The sequence below is a fragment of the Sesamum indicum genome, linkage group LG10, assembly GCF_000512975.1.
Source record: "Sesamum indicum cultivar Zhongzhi No. 13 linkage group LG10, S_indicum_v1.0, whole genome shotgun sequence".
NCBI classification, from domain to species: Eukaryota; Viridiplantae; Streptophyta; class Magnoliopsida; order Lamiales; family Pedaliaceae; genus Sesamum; species Sesamum indicum.
Genome location: NC_026154.1, coordinates 5,832,865 through 5,853,742, shown reverse-complemented (window position 1 = coordinate 5,853,742; position 20,878 = coordinate 5,832,865). Strand labels below are relative to the sequence as shown.

The 20,878-nt window shown below is 35.5% G+C and overlaps 1 protein-coding gene across 2 annotated transcripts; it reads right to left on the bottom strand.

Annotated features, from left to right (window-relative positions):
- Positions 8,132-19,931, bottom strand: LOC105172010 (3beta-hydroxysteroid-dehydrogenase/decarboxylase). 2 transcript variants are annotated; one of them, XM_011093332.2, is made up of 12 exons: positions 19,558-19,931; positions 17,699-17,788; positions 17,473-17,606; positions 17,204-17,374; positions 16,785-16,901; positions 16,618-16,697; positions 13,343-13,421; positions 11,950-12,067; positions 11,262-11,436; positions 10,717-10,873; positions 8,628-8,694; positions 8,132-8,545 (listed from the first exon to the last, which is right to left on the bottom strand). In XM_011093332.2, the coding sequence occupies exons 1-12, from the start codon at positions 19,811-19,813 to the stop codon at positions 8,334-8,336; spliced, it is 1,656 nt and encodes a 551-aa protein (XP_011091634.1). In that variant the 5' UTR covers positions 19,814-19,931; the 3' UTR covers positions 8,132-8,333. The 2 variants fall into 2 exon arrangements, with proteins under 2 accessions (XP_011091634.1, XP_011091632.1); XM_011093330.2 differs by having other exon boundaries at positions 13,343-13,541; positions 19,558-19,927.

The following is a 20,878-nucleotide window of genomic DNA, read 5'->3' as shown; positions in this document are numbered from 1 at the left end:
CAAATATCGAAACTTAATAATTATGACTATTACTTTGATTGCAGAATTACTTTATTATTGATTTCAACAAATATTACTTGCTCAATATAACAAATCATCAAGTCATTCAATCATTCCCTACCTATCTTATTTCGCAATTTGCTTCAATGATAACTTGCTATGGACCAACTTGGACCTAGTGGAAGAAGTTCAATAAGATGCCTGCACTCGCATAGAAAAATACAAGAAAAAGGTGATCAATGCCTACACTGACGAGTAAAAAGAAGGGAATTCCAAGTGGGAGACCTGGTACTCAAACAAGTTGGTGCTCTCGGACTATGGGAAAACTAGTTCCCAATTAGGAAGGACCTTACAAGGTGACTAAGGTCATCAAATTTAGGGCATCTGAGCTGAAGGACGTTTATGGTAGGAAACTTTCTCGATCATAGAATCATAGTTATAGCGCAAGGTGCGAGAAGCGCAAGCCCAACGCTATTTTTAGAAAATGGCTCTGGGCTTTATCATGGCGGCAGAAAGGCGCAGAGGCGCACTAAGGCACACCTTCTACAAGCGTCTAGGCGAAGTATGCTCGCGCAGGCTGCACCGCGCTAGGGTTTCTACAATAACACCAATTTGGGACTTTGGTGGCTGCGGCGATTATTGCACAAAACTAGAATTTCAGAGAATTAGGAAAACAGGTTTCACAGAAGAAAAAAAGAAAAAAGAAAAAAAAAGAACAGAAAAAGGGGAATAAATATTTAAAAGAAAGTAATAGAGAAATGTAGTAGGGTTTCTTTTAACCTTTTAACTTATTTTTTTAAAAAAAGTTACAGAATAATGTAAAAGAAAAATTAAAAAAAGAAACAGAAAAGAAGAGAAAAACCTTTACTAGTTGTTTTACACATCTATTTGATGATATAATGATTAATATAATTTCTAATATTTATATTTAATTGTTTGTGTAATATTGAAGTTAAAAGATATATTAATGTATGAATATATAATTATTTATGCAAATTTGCGCCATAATTTAAAAATACGCATGCAACACCATGGCTCCAGGGCACCTTTACGTTGTGGCGTGCCGTACGCCTTTATCAATTATGCGTGGAATACTTATAACCTTATGAAGTTTAACTCCTAAAAACCCTACTCTTTACTTGTAGCTCGCTATCCTTGTAATCATGCATTATCCCACATAAAGACAATTCTTGCTTCCCATCTTGTGTTACTCACAGGCTAGGATTTAAGCTTTTAGTTAATTCCAAATAAGTTGTTGGCACATATTTGTACATAAGTATTCTCTAGCCGGTATGCATACGTAAGTAGCCACCAACTGGCGCACGTTTCTACATAAGTTGCCTCTATCTAATGCACGCTTTCAGTAAATCACCCTTAGTTGGTGCACGCACTTACGTAAAATGCTACTAGCTAATGTACGTTGTAACATGAGTCACCCCTTGTTGGCGCCCACATCCAACTCAGACATCATCAGCTGGCATACATAACATACAAGCCATTACCAGCTGGCACACTCACTTCAATTTCCTACTGCCATCTATTGGCAAATCTATTTCAGCATAATGCTAATGAAACCTACTTAGGCTAACTTACTACTTGCATTCTAGCTTTACTCATTTACTATCAGACATATTCTTTCCTACTAACAAAATCATATCTTCCTCGCTAACAACAGGAACAAACACTCTTGCATCAGTTGGACAAAGCAGGTCAATATTTCCTATCACTAGAAAAAAAATTACTATTGGTTATAATATTAGGGGTTGTGGTTAAAACCTTTAGTAAATGACTAGCTTTTCCACCATGAAAAAATTATTTGCCATACCTAAGATCCATGTAAAAATATTTACCATGACTATAAATATTTTAGCCACCCTTGCAAAAACTACAGTTAAAACTTGTTACGCAGCCGTGGTCAATAATTATTTGCTACGACTATTTGTCATTAATTATAATAATTAACTATGGTTAAGTGTCATAATTGTTCTAGTGTATCCTATAAACAGGTTGCTTAAACTTGCGAGCTTGATGCAGCAAAAAACTATCCCATTTGGTTTAGGATTATTTGCCTAGTTTTTGGCCTAGCACTTGTGTAGAAAAGCATTCTCTGATAAACATATAACTAAATACCCATCTTACTCGAAAGTTACTTCAAACACCTGCAGTGAATATACTTGCTTAAACTTATAGGAATGTGCTATCCCACAGAATGTTTGGAATAAACCTGCAGGAACACCCAAACATAGAAAATAAACCGAAAAAATGGATAACTGCATAAAAAGAAATATCCAGAACATTCATAAAGAAGAGAAGGGGGGAGATAGGATCCAAAAAGCACCTTGTGCCATCAAAACTACTATCCAGAGCCCACAAATTGGCATTTCAAACCTCACGCAGGAGGTAGCATTGAAAAAGAAATATATTTTAAGAAAAGCAGGAGCGGGAACACTTTTTTGTCACCACTAGTAGGAGGGACACCCTGAGAGGAAAACATCTTCCACCATCTATTCCCAAGATTTTCTAGAGCTTCTTCCTCCTAAGCAGCATGAAGCAAGCTTCTGAGCTTGTAGGGCACCTCTTCGTCTGGCTCAAGAGCATCCGCCAGCCCAGTATGGATATATAGGAAAGAGGTGGAAGCAGTAAGAGGAGGATAACCCACATCGACAAACTGGGAAGCGCATGTACGATAACCATGGTAGTAGTATTTTAAGCCCTATCTAACAACAAATGTTGGAATTTAAAAGACTTCTTGAAGTTCGCCATCCTACTAGACCGCATCTCCTCCGACACATTCTTCCCCTCATCTAAAGAAGAGTAATCTTGAAGTTTCAACATCGCTTGCTCCAAACGCTAGTAAGCTGTTAATCTCAGACCTTAGCTAAGCTAGACTAGCCTCATGCTTGCGTTCTTTCTCCCGCACCTCCTTCTCCAACTCCCCTAATTTCTTCTGGGCTTCTTCTTATGCTGGTCCTCCTTGCTAAAGCCAGCTGAATATCCCTCTAGCTAGTAAGGCAGCCTACAAAGCAGATCAAGGACATGTCATGTTATATGAAAATTAGAATATCCTACCAAGTTTTTTTTTTCTTTTACCTTGCTAATATGTGAGCCAACAAGATCATGGCCTAAGGGCGAGGCACAACATCCAGATAGGCTCTATTCAAGGGTGAAAGAGCTCCCTTCCAAAGTTCGGCAACTTCGCTTCTCTCGCATTTTTTTTGCAACAGTGACTGGGCTTCACCAACACCTAGCTTTTCCCTCTTAACTTTCATCTAAATAAGTCGAGGCGTCCCAACTTGTGTGACAGGCTTAGGATTTGGAAGGGCCAAAGGACCTGCTGATCCTTTAACTCCCTTGGCATGTGGAGAGACATGATTCGTCTGGTGCTTTCCCTTTGAAACCCCAATGAAGGCCAGCTAGCTGGAGTCGGGGGTGGACTTTTTCCGCTGGTGGATTTTTGGCGGAGGAGCCAACTTTAGGAATCTTTCCTTCAGTCAGAATATTATCTTGCAGTAGCTAGTTGAACATATTGACTACAAGGAACATGGGTATATCAACACGTTACACGCATTTAAACTAAAAATTTTACTGGAACAATATTAACAAAAACACTCAAGGGATTATACCAGCATAGGGAGCTTAGGGGGCAATATAAACCCAAGTAATGGGAAAGCGTCAGGGAATCGGGGAAGCTATGAAGAAGTAATGGTATTTCCACTCTTTGATGGTGGTTTCAAATGGAAGAAACTGGGCATTCCCTTACTAGTAAACTAGAACATACTAGGACTCGCCTTCTTCAACATGAAGAAAGAAGGAAATTGAGCAGGCGAGGGGATCTCGCCCAAATTCCTAACCAAGATATAAAAGCTAGCTATCATAATGAAATATTTGGGCACCAATTGATTCAACGAAACATTGAACAAGGTAGATACCTCTGCGAAGAAGGGAGGAACTGAAAACTGCAGCCCAACTTTTATTTGGGCCATGTAGAAGCTATCAAAAGCATTGGGAGGAGAATAATGCATTCAACAGAAATAGGAATGCAAATCAGGAATTCATCAGGTATCCAAAACCTTGACCTAATTTCTCCTATGTCTTCCTCTCTCAGGCAGGATAGAAAAACCCTAAATGATTCAGCACTGGAGACAACTACCATATCCTCCGTCCTTCTCCTCTCTAACTCCTCTTTGAATGTCTTCTTCCTATTACTCACCTCTTCCCCGCTAGAATGGGAAATGTAAGGTTGCTCCTCATACTCCACCAATAGAGAGGTTAGAACAATAAAAAAAATCCTCTACTGCACGCTCACCATACCCCCTCTAACATGATTAAACTAAAACGAATAAGGGAAAAAGAGCATACCTAAGAGGTAGAAAAGTAGTAGGATCTAGAGAAAAATAAATAAATAAATAAAGAACGATATTGTGGGGACTGCAAAAAAATAGTGAAAGGGTTAGAAAACCTTACCTTTGAACGAAGAAGAAAAGAAGAAAGAAATAGGAAACTTACCTTAATGCGAGAATGGTGTGAAAATGCTGAAAACGAAGATGCCTTAAATATGCTGCTTTGCCCCAACAGTCCTATTAGCTAAGGACTTGGTAGCTTTAATCATTACTACTCATAACTCTTTCTTTTTTTTTTTTTTTTCTACAGATACGATTTGAATTTGAAAGGCATCTCTGCGAAAAAAAAAGGAGGGAATCCAACTTGTTTCTCCTTAGCTAACCCTGTAGGATTTGCCCTACTGACAACACAAGCGGGAAAAACTTTCTCCTCTTTTGTTTTCTCTTTTATTCTTCATACGATCTTACCTACTCCAGCATTCCAGCTCTACGGTTTGTACTCCTAGAGTGGGGGAGAATGATAATGCCTCGTAAAACTCTTGGATCGAGACCATAAGAAAGGTAGATCAGCCTAGCTGGATGCGAACCCAGCTAGCCCACCAGTAGGGAGGCAAGACCCACAAGCTTACCTCCTACTTTACTGAATTGGTACGCCCAAGATACAAGCACATTCCAGCCAAACACGTTATTATATAGCTAAACAAACACGTCATATAATTTGCAAACACATCAGGGGGCGTCATCCTAAAATATCTTTAGTTGGCTCCTAATAGATCAACGAGAAATGAGTTGAGAATCCATGAGTAACAGATTCCCGAATTTTCAGGCGAACCTGACAAGGCTCAATCAACCTGATGTATCTCAATAGAGTATTGTGCAATCATTTTATAGCATCAAACCCTCACTCTCAAAACTCTCACTTATTCTCTCATTTCTCTTTTGGGTTTTAAACTGTTTTGAGCTTATATTTTGCACTGCACATGAATATATACAATTTATCATTATTCTATATTATTATTCATATTTTTATTCAAGTTTTCTTTACTCTTTTTCAGTAAAATCATTACTAATTTAAACATCAAAGTACTAAACCTTTATTTTGTAGGGTTAGTCCCGTTAATTTTGAAATTTTTCTCGAAGATCCTACGACTTTATGGTATGGCCAAAAATTTGGTATGCATTAGTATTATATATGAAGCAATGGATAAAGCAAAAATGACCATAAAAGCAAGTGTCAGAAAGTAAGAGAAATACTGGGGATTCTTGATGATGGATGTTATCAGCAATTACATAGGCACTTGCATGCAGCAGATAACTTTTAAGTTTTGTTTATTATTTTTCTTAAATGAAGTAAAATACTGTTTCAATTTAATGTTTTATTTTTCTTTTAGTTTATTTCTTCAATTCAATTCTTCAATACACAAACACTTGTTTATTTATCACTGGGAGGTTAGACAAAGAGTAAATACAGTGATTTAAGAATCTATTCGGACTTAATTGTTCAAGCCAATGCAATGAATGAGGTATTAAGAAGTTATATATTTCAACATATATAAAAAATAATTTGTCATCAAATGTGTATACTTCTATTAATTGTAGATAAAGACAATTATTGATAAATTGGGAGAACTCGAAACTCCACTTGCAACAAAAGCAGTATCTACATCTCTTTCGAGTATTAATGATTCTAAGTACTTTTATATGTTCAATAATTGAAAATTCACGTGACATTTAAATAAAATTTTTATTTAGCTCAATGGTGGTATAATTATGGTGATGAAACACCCAACCTTCGAAAGACAACTATGAAGGTTCTGTTAAATATGTGCATCATCTGGATGTGGGTAAATTACATTTTGGTCCCATAAGTGGACTCAATTCCAATTTTAGTCCCATACTAAGGGCAATTCGCACATTTGGTCCTGTAAGTAGATTTTTTTTCTAATTTCAGTCCCGGTTGGGGATTTCCGTTAAAACTTGACGCCTGCTGCTGAAATCCGTTAGGTGCTGTTAAATATGGAGGAAAAACATGGAGAATTGGAGGGAAAATCAACAACTTGGTGGGAAATTATACTATACCCTCTTCCTTCTATTTAAGTCCCATTTCTTCAATTCTTTCTTGCATTTAGTAGAAAAAATCTCTCAAAATATGGCTGCTAATAGAGAAAATTTTTTTCATTATGGAACGCTTGCGATTTTGAAAACCTCATGGATCGACGACAACCCAGGTAGGAGGTTTTTTGGGTGTATGAAAAAAAGAAACGGATGTGGTTTTTTTCATTGGGAAGATCCGCCGATGTGTGCAAGGGCAAAGGTTATCATACCCGAATTGCTTCGAAAACTGAATAGAATGGAGGACAAAATTCCATAGATGCAACGAAGACAAACTATTTTAGTTTACTTTTTGGTTGTATCTTGGCTTATGATGTTGTTTAAATATTGCTTTGGTTGAGTCTTTGTCAATTTTCATTGGAGTATATTTATCCAATTTTTCTTGTATTTGGCAATATTAGGTTGCTATTTTAGGATATGTAATCTGTATTTTTTACTCTATCATTATGTTGTTTTGTAATCGGCAATATGTAATTTTGTACGTAATATTATGTTATGGTTAACAACACCCTTTAAATGGACCCAGATTTGTCGTCGGTCCATGAGGTTTTCAAAATCGCAAGCCTTCCACAATGACAAAAATTTTCTCTATTAGCAGTCATATTTTGAGAGATTTTTTTCTACTAAATGCAAGAGAGAAATGAAGAAATGAGACTTAAATAGAAGGAAGATTTTCTACTAAATGCAAGAGAGAAATGAAGAAATGAGACTTAAATAGAAGGAAGAGGGTATAGTGTAATTTTCCACCAAGTTGTTGATTTTCTCTCCAATTCTCCACGTTTTCCCTCCATACTTAACAGCACCTAACGAATTTCAACAACAGGCGTCAAGTTTTAACGGAAATCCCCAACCGGGATTGAAATTGGAAAAAAAATCCACTTACGGGACCAAATGTGCGAATTGCCCTTAGTATGGGACTAAAATTGGAATTGAATCCACTTATGGGACCAAAAATGTAATTTACCCTCTGGATGTGAAGGAAATTGGAATATTTGGTCATTAATTCATAATAAGATGTGTAACCATTTGGCAACACAAAGGTTGCATCAATTGGTGTGTCAATTATAATATGCGATTAAAAGTCAGAAATTTGATGTATGAAAAGAAAGATGATGACTATCATAGTACAATTGATTTTAACCATATTTTTCATGATAATGATATTTTCATGGCAACAATGTGTAGGGTATCATTTTCCACTCTGCTCTGGTCTTTTACTCTCTAAAAGTTATAAGGGCATGGACGACTTGTACTAGAGGCCTACAGACTCATCCATCATCCATAAAATTTTCAGTTTTTCTCACTCCAGAATGCGCCTGTCTTCCATTCTTTCTTCTTTCACATACTCCCATTTTACAATCCATGATTTTCTATGCGTGGTTATTGATATTTGTAATTTTCCTTTTGTCTTTCTTCAGTTATACAACTTTAGATCCACGATTAACTGCTGTCTGCAGTCTATGTATAATCCCAAACTAATACTATCCCAGCGTATATTAACATGTGAAATTAAGTCTCTCTCTCTCTCTCTCTCTCCAGTGAAAACGGATAAGAAAGATGAACACCAGACCAAGTACTGATGGTAGGTGAGAATCTCAAATACAGCTCCCATGCTTCTGTAAAGTGATATCTGACACTGTAAGAAAACCTTCTCATGATAATGTCGTCAAAACAGAATGTGACACGGCAATGTTCTACCTTCTCATCAGAAATGATACCAACAATTCAGAAGCTGTATCTTACTAGCACCTTTCATCAAGTATGGAAGCAACTCTTAAGCGTATGAATGGTATGTCCTCGTAAACTACAGAAGCTAACATACATATCTACAGAGGTTATAGTATTACAAAAGTTACAAGGAAAGTTGGATTGCCATAGCTCTCATTGCCGACTGTCTAACAATAGATGTTGGCTAGATTCGTTCTCCACCAAAGGCTTACAGTCAAAGGAAACTGAGCTCGAAGACATTGGCAGTTTCCTAACAAACAACATCAAGACCCTCTCAGCAACGGTCAATACAACACTTGCTATCACATCAATTCTCTCCTCGTATTGCTCGTATACAAAACACAAACTGAAAGAAAGGATTAAACCTGCAATTGTTTAACCACAATAAGAAACAATCATATGAACATCAAAAGCAAAACTAGCCAATTAACAATAATTACTTCGTACCTAAACCAACAGCAACGGTGAAGTGCGGGGGAACAATCAACTTAAAGAAATACAGAAAAATTGATGCCTGTTTGAGATTTAAAAAAAGCAAGTTAGATCTGTCAAAACCAATATCACAAAGAAACTAGTGAGTGTAATAAAATCAGTTACTTGATTCCTTCTTTAATGTTGTATCACATGTGACATGGAAACTCCCACAGGATCAATATCAAGGTGGGGGGACAAACCAAATTTGGCACTAGTATTGATTCTATATGCAAGCTCAAAGAATTAAAAAAAAAAAGGAAGTGTACGGATCAACATCTTTTTGAAGATATAACTAAACTCACTTGTGTGAAAATGTTTTGAGCATAAACTTCAGAACAATGTGGTTTGTACAACACAATTAACTGGAAACTCAACCGTAACTCAGTACATATGGATAAAGAACAGCTATAGTCAAGTGGGGCGCACAGCAAACATCATGAGAAGCAGAAACTATATTTCCTACATAATTGATCACTTCTGGAATCTAGAGCCTCATTTACAAATTTACTTTCATATTCACAATTCAGATTTCCGAACAACCAACAAGTGTTTCAGTATCTCAAAGAGAAACTACAAAAAAAAGTTCTTAAAGCAAAGAATAGAACAGTCAAAATAAGATCAACATTCTTGTCAAAGTACTTCAGAACAATATGTGCAAACAATATGAGGTGGCCCAAAATCTTGCACGGACCACTAATTACAAGCATTTAAAAACCCTACAAGTAGCAACAGTATGTGTATCCCATGTGAGCATAGTCTCAGAATAATGTCACTTTTGAGATACCTGGGGCCAAAAAAGAAACAAATGCCACACAACAAATGCTGTATTGACATTAATTTGAATTTTGATTTCTCTTGTCTAATTCCAGTTTTTTGTTATTTACAACCATCTTCTTAGGAAATACCTAAATTACAATTACTGATTCTAACCTCCCTCTCTTAAAATTATCAAAACTTTCCTCCAAGTTGCATCTGTTAGAAAACCCAAACAGCACGGTCAGAAGACTATATTACCAAACTATAAAAATAAGAAAGACTAAGTCTCCACATTTTCAAAACCATATTGACCTTTTTTAATTCCTAGCAAAAATCAAATGAGGCATCCCTTCACAGTGCTACCCATATTCCTTGCACCTATAGTCCTTTCATTGTATCTCTGACAGTCTGGTAAGTAGTCATATCATGTTGGGGTAAGTTCAAAATAAATTTCTAACCAGGGATTACTTTTAAAATAGCTAAACCAGCTCCTAAGCAAATTTTATGTCGTCATAAACTATATGTTCAGTTGAAAATACAGTAGTGTATGTTTATTAGGCAAGGAATAATGTATAAAATTATATCTCTCCTCCATCTTCTTCAACATCTTAAAACTTCCTCCTGATTATCACTAAATCCTCGCAACACTCTTTAGAATTCCTTAGCTGAAGTGAGAATATCATTAAACCTTTACATTTCACCCTCAAAAGTAATGGTTACAATAGGTAACATCCAAAGGTAGCATTTTGAGTTAAGGTAGTATTTAGAAACATTATTTCATTAGAAAAATCAGAATTAGAAATTTCGTGCATCCATATGCAGATCCAAGGACTAAATGGTACAAGGCATGAACTGACACTTCCAACAATTTGTTGCATAAGGAGATATCCTGCTCCGTGTTTGAACAAGAAGCAAATTTTCAAAATTCTAACTAAGATACATATAGGAGCGTTGTCCGTCAAATCAGTACAAAGAATGTATGAGTCCACGGATTTCTCCAGTTCAAACCCTAAGAAGCAACCAAACAAGAAACCATCACGAGGAAGTGATGCACAGGAAAACTCTGAGATATAAGTCAACCAAACACTGAACTTACAAGTAGTTCATTCTTAAAGTCAAATTTGAAAACAAAAAAGATCATAATATTCAGATAAGGTTACATTACACTCATCTAATATCTGATCTTTAGAGGAGACATCATCATATTGCCCCATATTTGCAACACAGAGAGAAACCAAAGAGGGAGTTCTAGTTAATTCGCACCAAGCAAACTTCTCAAATTAGAACAAGTTTCAGTAATATTTACCTTTAAGAAGGTACACCAATCTTCTCCTTGAGCCAATGATTTTGTTAGAGAATCCAGCTTATTCCACATGCATCTTATGGTGAAAAAAGAATTTCGCATATCAACTTCCGAGATCTCAAAACATGAAGATGGTATTCTAGGAATACTGGATTCATATCTGCAGAAAATGTGATTAATTTTATAAAATACTTGAGTTACAAGGAGAATTGAAAAGGAAGAAATATTATCTGCTCAGTGCTCACAGTATCCATAATAATTATACGGGTTTTACTCATAGTTAAGAATAGTGCTGCTAGTAAATCAGATAGTAGCTGTTGACTTCAGAAAACAGCGCAATATCAGAAACCGAAATAAAGACTACATAGCATGGAGGTTGCTGCAGAATCACATAAAACTATAAAAGTAACTGAAAGGACAGTAAAAAGATTGAGCACGGAATAGCCCCATCCATGAGAGAAGAAAGTTGTAAAACAAAGTATTAAAAGCTGAAAAAGGACAATGCTATGGATAAATTATATCATGGAAATTTTCAGGAACCGACTTACCCAGTCAATGGTAGTATGTAATGCCCACAAAGTAACACAATGATCAGCAGAAGCAGCTTAGCGACAGATGAGATAAAAGTTCTCCCAGAGAGGAAAAACCAGTGATACAGAAAAGCAAGAAAAAAGAAACAAAGAAAGGTTTTCTTCTCGTCTCTCCACAGCAATAAATCTGCAACTGCAGTAAAATAGTATAGTGTTACATGGGGAATAAAACAAGAAAACATTACTCAGTCACTCTTTTCTACAACATCAAACCATAGATACACATAGGTAATATATACATATCTACATGTGTGTGTGTGCCCGAGGGAGAGGGGTATGTGTTTGTTCAGTTTAAGAGAGTGAGTGAATCTGAGTGTGGGTGAGAAAAGATAGAGGGGTAAGTTGCATTAGGCACAAATTCAACCAAATGAAAACACAGACTAGGAAAGTGGAGATAGTTTGTATCAGCCTATGGGTGAGTCCAAAGGCCTTACATTAGCTACTCAGATAGAGATTCAGCTCATCAATCTAGTCATAAACACTACGAAGAGATATGCTGGATAACAAGCTCGTTCATCCAGCAACGGATTCAAGTTCCAATCCTCAACTAAGCACTTGAACAGTGAGATAAACTGCAATTTTTATATTTAAAACAAGATGGTTGGCAAATACATTGTAGTACCACAAACTGGAACTGTTAACTAACCTTTTCCACTGCCTAACAGCTTCTCCACTTTCGACGGTTCATTGGAGTCCTTACATATCATGAAAGGCGAGTCCACTGCTAGATGAGAGTATGAATCAACAGTTGATTCCACAGCCTCCTGCGTCAAACAACAGCCTCTGCTTTAACACATATATCTAGTATGTAAATCTACTCAGACTTAGGCATGCAAATTTATCAAGTCAGTGGAAAAATGATGTCTATTCACTCCACAAACCACAACGCAGATGAGACAACAGAAACCATACAACAGCCGGAAAAGCTCTATTTTGCGAAACAGGTGGATAGCCATAACATCCTAGAACTGGAAACATTTTATGAGAAAAATAAACGACCTACAACAATAAAAAGGCCGATATACTATAGTGGTTCAGATGTTGAAGGTCACTAGTTAGTCCCCTTGAGCAGACAAAAAATCCCCAAAATTTTCCTTTTCAGTCTGTTTAAGCTCACAAAATGTAGACTACCTCATCTCGCCATGGAACTAAACTTTACTTTCAAAAAAAATTATAACAGATTTTACTTCTCTAGAAAGAAAGGAGGTCTGCCAATTAATTTTCTAGGGCATCACTGAGACAACAAAAACATTCGGCTGAAAGAGGGCTCTTACTGATGCAAATTGAATTGTTAATGGTGAACCTAGAATTAAACTACAGTAATAAAGAATAAATCCTGCAAGTGCCTATTACACTGGAAACCTAGGATCTAATAATAGTGGTAGTGTACAGTTTTATAAGAAGTTACTCGAACAAGCACCATCATTATAGTCCCTCCGAACACACATAGAGCAACTCTGATACCCAGTCCCAGTCTACATCTTATGTCAGGCATTTTCTCAAGACCAACAGCAACTCCAATTTCAGATGAATGAAACCAATATACAGCATCTGTTTCAATAAAGATGTATCTGTCCTACGCACACTTCTTTCTTGCGACAGTCAGAAGCATTTGTACCAGCCACAGTCAATTCATCCACAAGGAGAGAAGTCAAGCACATCTCAACAAATTGGAATGACAAGGGAACCTGCCACACAGTCATAGTAGGCATTTGTAATTTCTACAAGTAGGTTAACCCAGTATACGATTCATCTTTGAGTTGTATTTAGGTTCATAATTATTCATCGCTGCTTCAATTAACATCACTTTACTGTAGAACAGTGATGTAAACTTGTCTTAGTTTGGCATTTAACTAAATAACACCAAGCATAATTTTCACAATTACTACATTCCATAGTTTGAGGCTCAAACTATGATCAAACTAAGAAAGAGATTGACCTCTGCTTTCATAGGTACACCAGAAGAGAGCACAAGAAATTATTATAAATAGGTCTTTGCCTAGGAAAAGGTCCATAGAAACAACTGGTCTGAAACTTACTTCCATCGAAACAATTGGTGAGTAACGAATGTGTTTCTCAGCAGCGGAACAACTAAACGTCCTTGTGCGCAAAGCTAAACTAGCAACATTGTAAACAGAGACAAATGGGTCAAGCTTTCTGGTATCTGACTTCATATGCAGCAATTTTATAATAAGAACGACAAAATGAGTGGCCCAAGCAGGGAGACTGGTGACAGGCCTGCAATCAGACATGTAAAACATACAAATCAACAAACAATTAGAAAATTCTATCAGCTGCAGCCCAAGTGCAGGTGAAAAGGGTCCATTGAGTGACTACTTACTGGAAATAAAAAAATGCAACGAAAATAATGTACCCTATAGTACAAGTTTATCATTGTGGACAATGGAGAACAGGAAAGACAGCGGAAATACAAAACCCTACATAATTCATTAGGGGTTTGAGGAGATAAGACCTGTATTACCAATAAATAACTAAAGAAGAAAAGGAAGAAGAGAATGCATGGGAAAAATCAAGGTCAGAAACATATTAAGGAAATGTGAAATCATGTTTCCTCATTAACACTTCGAAATTGCTTCTCATTTTCATCTTTAGTCATTCACTCAGAAAATCATAACTTGCCAAATATGCGAAGGCTTTGACATAGAAAACATGCCCTTGAAATACCACCAATGATTTTTGCACACAAAACAGATCTCCTGAGGTCTTGCACCTGATCTTTTCAGGCATGGTGGAATTTCTCTTGCAGAACTTTCCATGGGACTGGTAATAGAAGATACTAATGTCCACTCTTACTGCTTAAATATTTCTTCCTTAAGAAACTGACTGTAACACCTGACAATTGTTTGTATATTTATTAAATTGAGTATTAAAATAATTAAATTATTTAAATTTTGCATTTAATTGAGGGTGAATTACACCTAGATCCTCCTTGAAAATATGAAACTACACTTTGTCCCAAGAAACTTTGGAAGTTACTTCAAAAGTTATACTAACATCCCTTTTGAAAATAATCCGCTTGCAATCAATCAGACCACTGCTGTGAGAGTTTTGGACCAAAAATACTAAAGAGATTTTAATTATACCCCTCATCAACCCAAAAACTGTGTAATTAATGGTATATAATTAAAAGGGTAAATAGATAAAATACTTGCTATGAATTTATAACACACCACCTATCAATAAAAAAAAAAAAAAATCTAACATCCTCTTAAGAAAGCATAAAACTTTACATAAACACCCTTTATTATTTACATAGAAAAATCACATCATAATTAATTACATATAGAATAATAAGAACATATACCTCAGATTCCTGCACAATAAAATATAAACATAATGAAAGAAATAAAACTTAAAGAATGCCCATTCCACTAATTCATATTAAAGTTCCGACACATGGTTGATTTATATGTACATTTAGCATTTTACAAAATGATATTATATAAGTAATTTGTTTGCTTTAGGGTGGAATTGCCAAAACATAGATATTCTTTTTATCAATAATTATTGCAGGATAATTTCAAAAGAATTTAAAAGGCATTTGGCATCAAGATTTCAAGGTTCAGTAAGGATTAGCTCATTATCCTACTACTTGTCATATTTAGTCTTGTATTGTCATGGCCCAAGGCTAAGTCATAATGATAACTGAAAAAGTCTGTATTAGAATATTTTTGCTTCTCACTTCAATTAATTCAATTTCATCCCTTCCAAATATAAATATTACAAATACATCAAAAAGCACAATGATCATTTAACAAACTTATTGTTTAATTATATTTTATTTTTTAAATTAACGTAAAATGATAGCTTCACTTTTTTGTGCGGGTTAACAAATAGAGTATTTCCGGAACAGAGCAAGTTAATTTCAAAATCTCTCAAGGTGCATTTGGATTGATAGATTTGAATTTGAGGGAAGGATTTGGACAAAGATTTTCAAATGACTCTGTCTGAAAAGAATTTGAAATCCATAATTTCAAATCCTTGTATCCAAAATGCAACCTTTGTAATTTCATACTTTTGAAGAGGATTTTGGTGAAATTAACCTTTCTAGTGAAATAAGAAAAAGGTGTGGGAATACCACGCTAGGACATTAATTAGAAGGGCTAAACAGTAATATAATATTTAACTGAAAACTCATAATGTTGTCACTTATTTGATAGAAGTAGAATAAAAGCCAGAAAAGATCAATGAGGTGGCTACACCCAGGGCACACGATGGAAAAATTACGTCAAAATCTTGGTGAAGGTGAAGGGAAGGACAAATGGATATCAGCTTTGTGCTTCAAGTGAAATTCTTAGTGCCTCTATGTCACACTTGGTTGTGTTCATGCACTCTCTCAATTTGTTGTGTATGAGAGTACATTTGGATTACTGTTCACTTACGAAAAATTCAAGATTGAACTTTGATGTAATAGATTGTAGGGATTATCCTGTCCAATGATAAGGACTCCAAGTTTTGATGTGTCACTTGTATTCTTTTAGTTAAAATGAAAACAGGATGGGTCAATGTGTCAGAAGCCTAAGGTGGGATCTAATCAAGTTTTGCAAGAATTAACATTAAGTTTGAATGTAACTATATTTATGATTTGATCCATGAAATACTCTAAATTGTTCAAATTTTGTTGGAAAATCTTCAAAGAAAGTTTGACGAATGCACTCTTGGTAACTTTGGATGAGCATTCATTTTTCTAGTAAAACTCGTACCCTTGTATGATTTGGTGTTTCTTGTAGATAGTGATACTTATAGGATCCTAACTGCAAGATATGAGACTTGCATCTCACATAGGGAATTGGGAGAAGTGCAATATCTAAAGTTCCAATCACTTAGGAAATAATGAGAGAAAACAAATTGCAGGATGTGCAATATCTTAAGGTCCTCGATCCCAGTTGCCCAAACAATGATTAAAAGAATGTATGCATATACATGTATATACGTTATATGTAAGTATGGATAGTTGAGAAGCAGAGAATTACAAGATGAAAATTAGAAATCAATACTTCATAAAGAAATTTGTGACTGAAATAATTCTCCACACTCTTCCATCCACTCCCAGAGTTAAGAGCACAAACGCTATGAGTCATTAACTATGATGGTGGAGCATAAATACATCGACATAATTTTGTTTTCATCAATTACTTCCCAGGATTAAGATTCAGACTTTAAAGTGCACAATGATGACAAAATCATAATTATACATCAAATTAACTATGGACATGCAAAACACACATCAATTACATGAACTATTTGTTTCTAGTGCAGATACAATCGAACAACAGTGGAAGATTTTGGATACCTCTGGTAGCCTAAGCCCTCCAATAAAAGAGATGCAAACTCCCAGAACTCCATTGGCTCCAGATTAGTTATAAAAAACACCTACAAAAATTTCAGTCAAAGATGTTATTTCACAAAAACTGAAAGTAATAGACAGCAAAAAAGGAGCAGCTTGGATTTTAAGAATACCTTTCCAGAAACAGAACCCTTCTGAGAACTTAGAGATTCTTCAGCACAGATATGAGCATGGGCAACATTATCCACATAGGTGAAGTCGGATAGATTTTTTCCACTTCCTATAATAAACTGAAATGAGAAAGCCTATTACTAATTCAAAAAGTACATAACTAACTTAACTGGTAATGCAAGAAATAAATAATTGCGTAGGAAAGCAACAACATTCAGATCTTATACATTACAATAATCCCTTTCCAACGAAAAGGCAGAGGGTTTTCCAAATGGGACTAGCTACAATAGCATGGAACATGTTGCTGCCAGTAAATGGTAATCTATCCACAAGATTAACATATGAAAGCTAACTAATATAACACTCAGAAGAAAAGATAGATCATGTGCAAACATAATTATGAGTTCATAAAGTAGCTTACCTTAACCCAGGTGGATTTTGCCATATTCACCAGCAAAGGTAAGAGTTGTTTATCTCCAGGTCCAAATACATTGCAAGGCCGAAGTGCACATGTTAAAACACCACCAATATCATTCGCAAATAAGATCAGTGCCTCTGCTTGAGTCTTAAGGTCAGTGACCATGTCCCAAACCTGTAGGATAGCATGCAGAGAGAGAGAGAGAGAGGTTAGGATATTATTGACAGATGGAGAAAGAGAAAGCTACCTCAGGCTTTTAGTCTGACACGTACTCGGCCAGAATATGGCAAAGATTCATCCCCATTATGTATATCATGGCCATCATCGAAAACAACATCAGCGGAACTGTTGTAAATTAGATGTTTAACGTTGCATTCACGACAAGCATTGATTACATTTTTTGCACCTGAGAATTGAGGCAATAAGGAGATTACTACAGGACGAAATGCAATATAGCACTTCAATTCATCTTATATCATGCACAGCGACAAAAATTACCTTGAACAATGATGTTGTAACAAAAATAGAAGTCTGGGGGGAATGAATCCATAGAGTCGAAATAAAATACAACTGAAACACCTTCAACAGCTGCAGAGAAAGAACATAATATTACCACGCAATTTCCAGAGGGAAAAAAAATCTAATTCTCGAAGTAAAAAGAGGGCATAGCAAGGAATATATTACTAGATTGGAAACCAAGTGTGCAATCCAGAGAAAACAAGTAGAACCAGTGAATCAAATAAAAACAGCATACGAGGTATAGGCAAGGCAGCGCTGCATCTTAAATGAGTTTTTTGCACTGAATGCATAAAAAATACAAATGTTAAATAATTAAAGCTTCCAAAAGATATCTTGTTAACCATCCTCAAAAGCATACCTTTTCAGCTTGAGAAGCATCTTTAACTAGATTGCTACATGTAGATTGCTACGCACAATCTATATGTCGACGGTTTCTGATAAATATAATTACACTTTTTATTTTCAATATAAGCCTAAATATTTATGTACAGCAAGAGGCAGCATCTTATCTGGAAGCTGTTCCAAAGTCCAAACACACTACACCGCTTGTGGAAGCAAATTACAAGTATAATTTCAATCTAAGACCTATTGATTCTTTTCCTTTTCTTCTGTTCTCCTTAGAATTAAAAACAAAATTTGAAAAAGGTGCTTTCAAGTTTTACGGATGGCTTGCAAGCTATAAATAGCTAAGGCTTCTCATGAGAATTCAAGTGGGTTTATTAAGATGAATTCCATTAATCCAACCGAAAAGAATATATTTGTAGATGACCTGGGAAAATTGTTTAAAAAAAGTCACATCCTTACTCTACACAAAAATTTATGGCGCTCCATGCTATTTCTCCCTTTCCCTTGTACTACCAAGTCTTATGATATGATATAAACATAAGATGGAAAGGTAAACGTAAGCTGGCCAATAAGTTCATATAGCTGAATGCTAGAATGCCTTTTGGTGTTTCTAGGGACAAAATAAGTAGTTTAGTTAAGAAAAAAGAAAAAGTAAACCCATGTCACAGATCTTCCCAATATAACCCAAAAAAATAAACAAATAAAAACCAACAGTGTATCTGTATTCAGATTAACTGAAAAATAACTTATCCTGACAGCACATGGGGATATCATGAAAAATCACCAGGTTATAGATTATATATATACTTCAAGAATCTGCAAATTGGAAAGTCATAAAAATGAACTTCACAAATACCTACAATTGGAAGTGCTCTGCTGTTATAATTTTACCATGCTTTAAAGTTAATCAGCTAATTTTTTGTTGTTCATGTCAAATACAATTCATGCAAGAATTATAGATGGCAAACACCCACAGACAAGAATACACCATACGCTATTGATTCACCTTGAAAAGATAAACTGATAACTCGATATTGTCAGAAAAACATATGATGTTCAGGGAAAGACAGTATATTTCTCGTGGAAATTCAATCAAACCAAGATGAAAATCCAACACCATCAAGAACACACCCAAACAGACAAGCATTTAACTGATGCACATATTAAAGAAACTCGTCAGTGAAGCCCCGTACTTTACAATCATGCAATATTAGGTTCAAATATCTCCAAACATGTAACTACGTGCCTCATTTGTCATTGAGATGAGCATTCTTATCTCATTACCTAGTATAATTACATGACCAACGGCTGTATTGAACTAATTATTGAAATCTTATTCAAATATTGACGTAATGATGTAATCAATTACTTCACTAATAAAACGCATACTCGCCCGTGAGCAGTATAAATCTATAGACATCTTAAACATTCTCAATACCACATTAGTAACCCTCGTTCAAATTCACAATTAAATAAAACGCGTTGTCAAATACCTTGGATGATTTGCGATGTATGGCGAACATCAACCTGGAAATAAGCAGCACGGCCGGAGGCCAAGGCGTCGGCAAGAACCGACTCGGAGGGTTTGAGCTCGGGAGTCTTAGCGGTATCGGCGACTCGGACGATCCAATTGCCAATTCTCAACAGCATCTCCACCAAGACGCTGCCTACAAATCCCCTGCCACCCAATACAGCGCACGTTTTCAACTGTTTGTCTGAATCACCATCGCCACCATTTTCGTTCGCCATCTTCGAGAAATCGCGCGCAAATGAATCAACAAAATGAGAGCGAAGAAATGCGAGCGAGCGAGCGAGAGAGAGAGAGAGAGGAGAAAGTGGTGGTGAAAAAGATCAAGAAAAGAGGGTGCAGGGATCGCGTGTGGTAGGCTCCACCGTAATCATCTGGTTGGTTGACTGATTTCACCTCCAGCTTTGACCTTTTTCTCCCCCCACCCCCCCTTTTTTCTTCTCTTTTAGATTCCTTTTTATTATTATTACTACTATAGATTTTTTTATTATTACTATTATAGATAATTACACTCATTTTTTCTAAAGTTTGGTGTAATTACATCTAAACCTCCTAGAATTTATACATTCATTAGTCAAAATTCACTGAATTTTTTGATATTAACAGAAAAACTGAATGTAATTGATATTTACCCTCAATTGACTTATTACAGATCAAATAATTTTTTCCAACTAAACTATCCTTATAATGTTGAAAATATACCTCCTCACATGCATTAACGCATGACGATGTATGAGGGTAATTTGATCATAACAAGATTTATCTGACCTATAATAAATCAATAATAAGCCAATCGGGTGTAAATGTAGAATTTTTTTTATTTTTTTGTTAATATCAGCACATTTGATTACTTTAATTAACATAGTGATTTATTTGTTAAATAAAGCAAATCTTTAGGGGTGTCCAGCACATTTGATTATTTTAATTAACATAGTGATTTATTTGTTAAATAAAGCAAATCTTTAGGGGTGTTAAATATAATTTTTCAAACCATATGAGGTTTAGGTGTAGTTACACGAAACCTCAGGAGAGTGGAGTGTAATTATCCCTTGTTGTTATTATTATTAAGATAAATTCTTTGATATTCAATTTAATTATACAAATATCTTCTATCATTTACAAAATTACAAGTACACCCTTTAAAGGGGTGCCTATGTAATTTACTTGAGTAATTGCATTTGTAAAGTTTTGCTCTGAATAAGAATGTATTTGTAATTACAACCATAATTTTAATATATATATATATATATATTTATAATTTTTAAAAAAATAAAAGTATTTGTGTA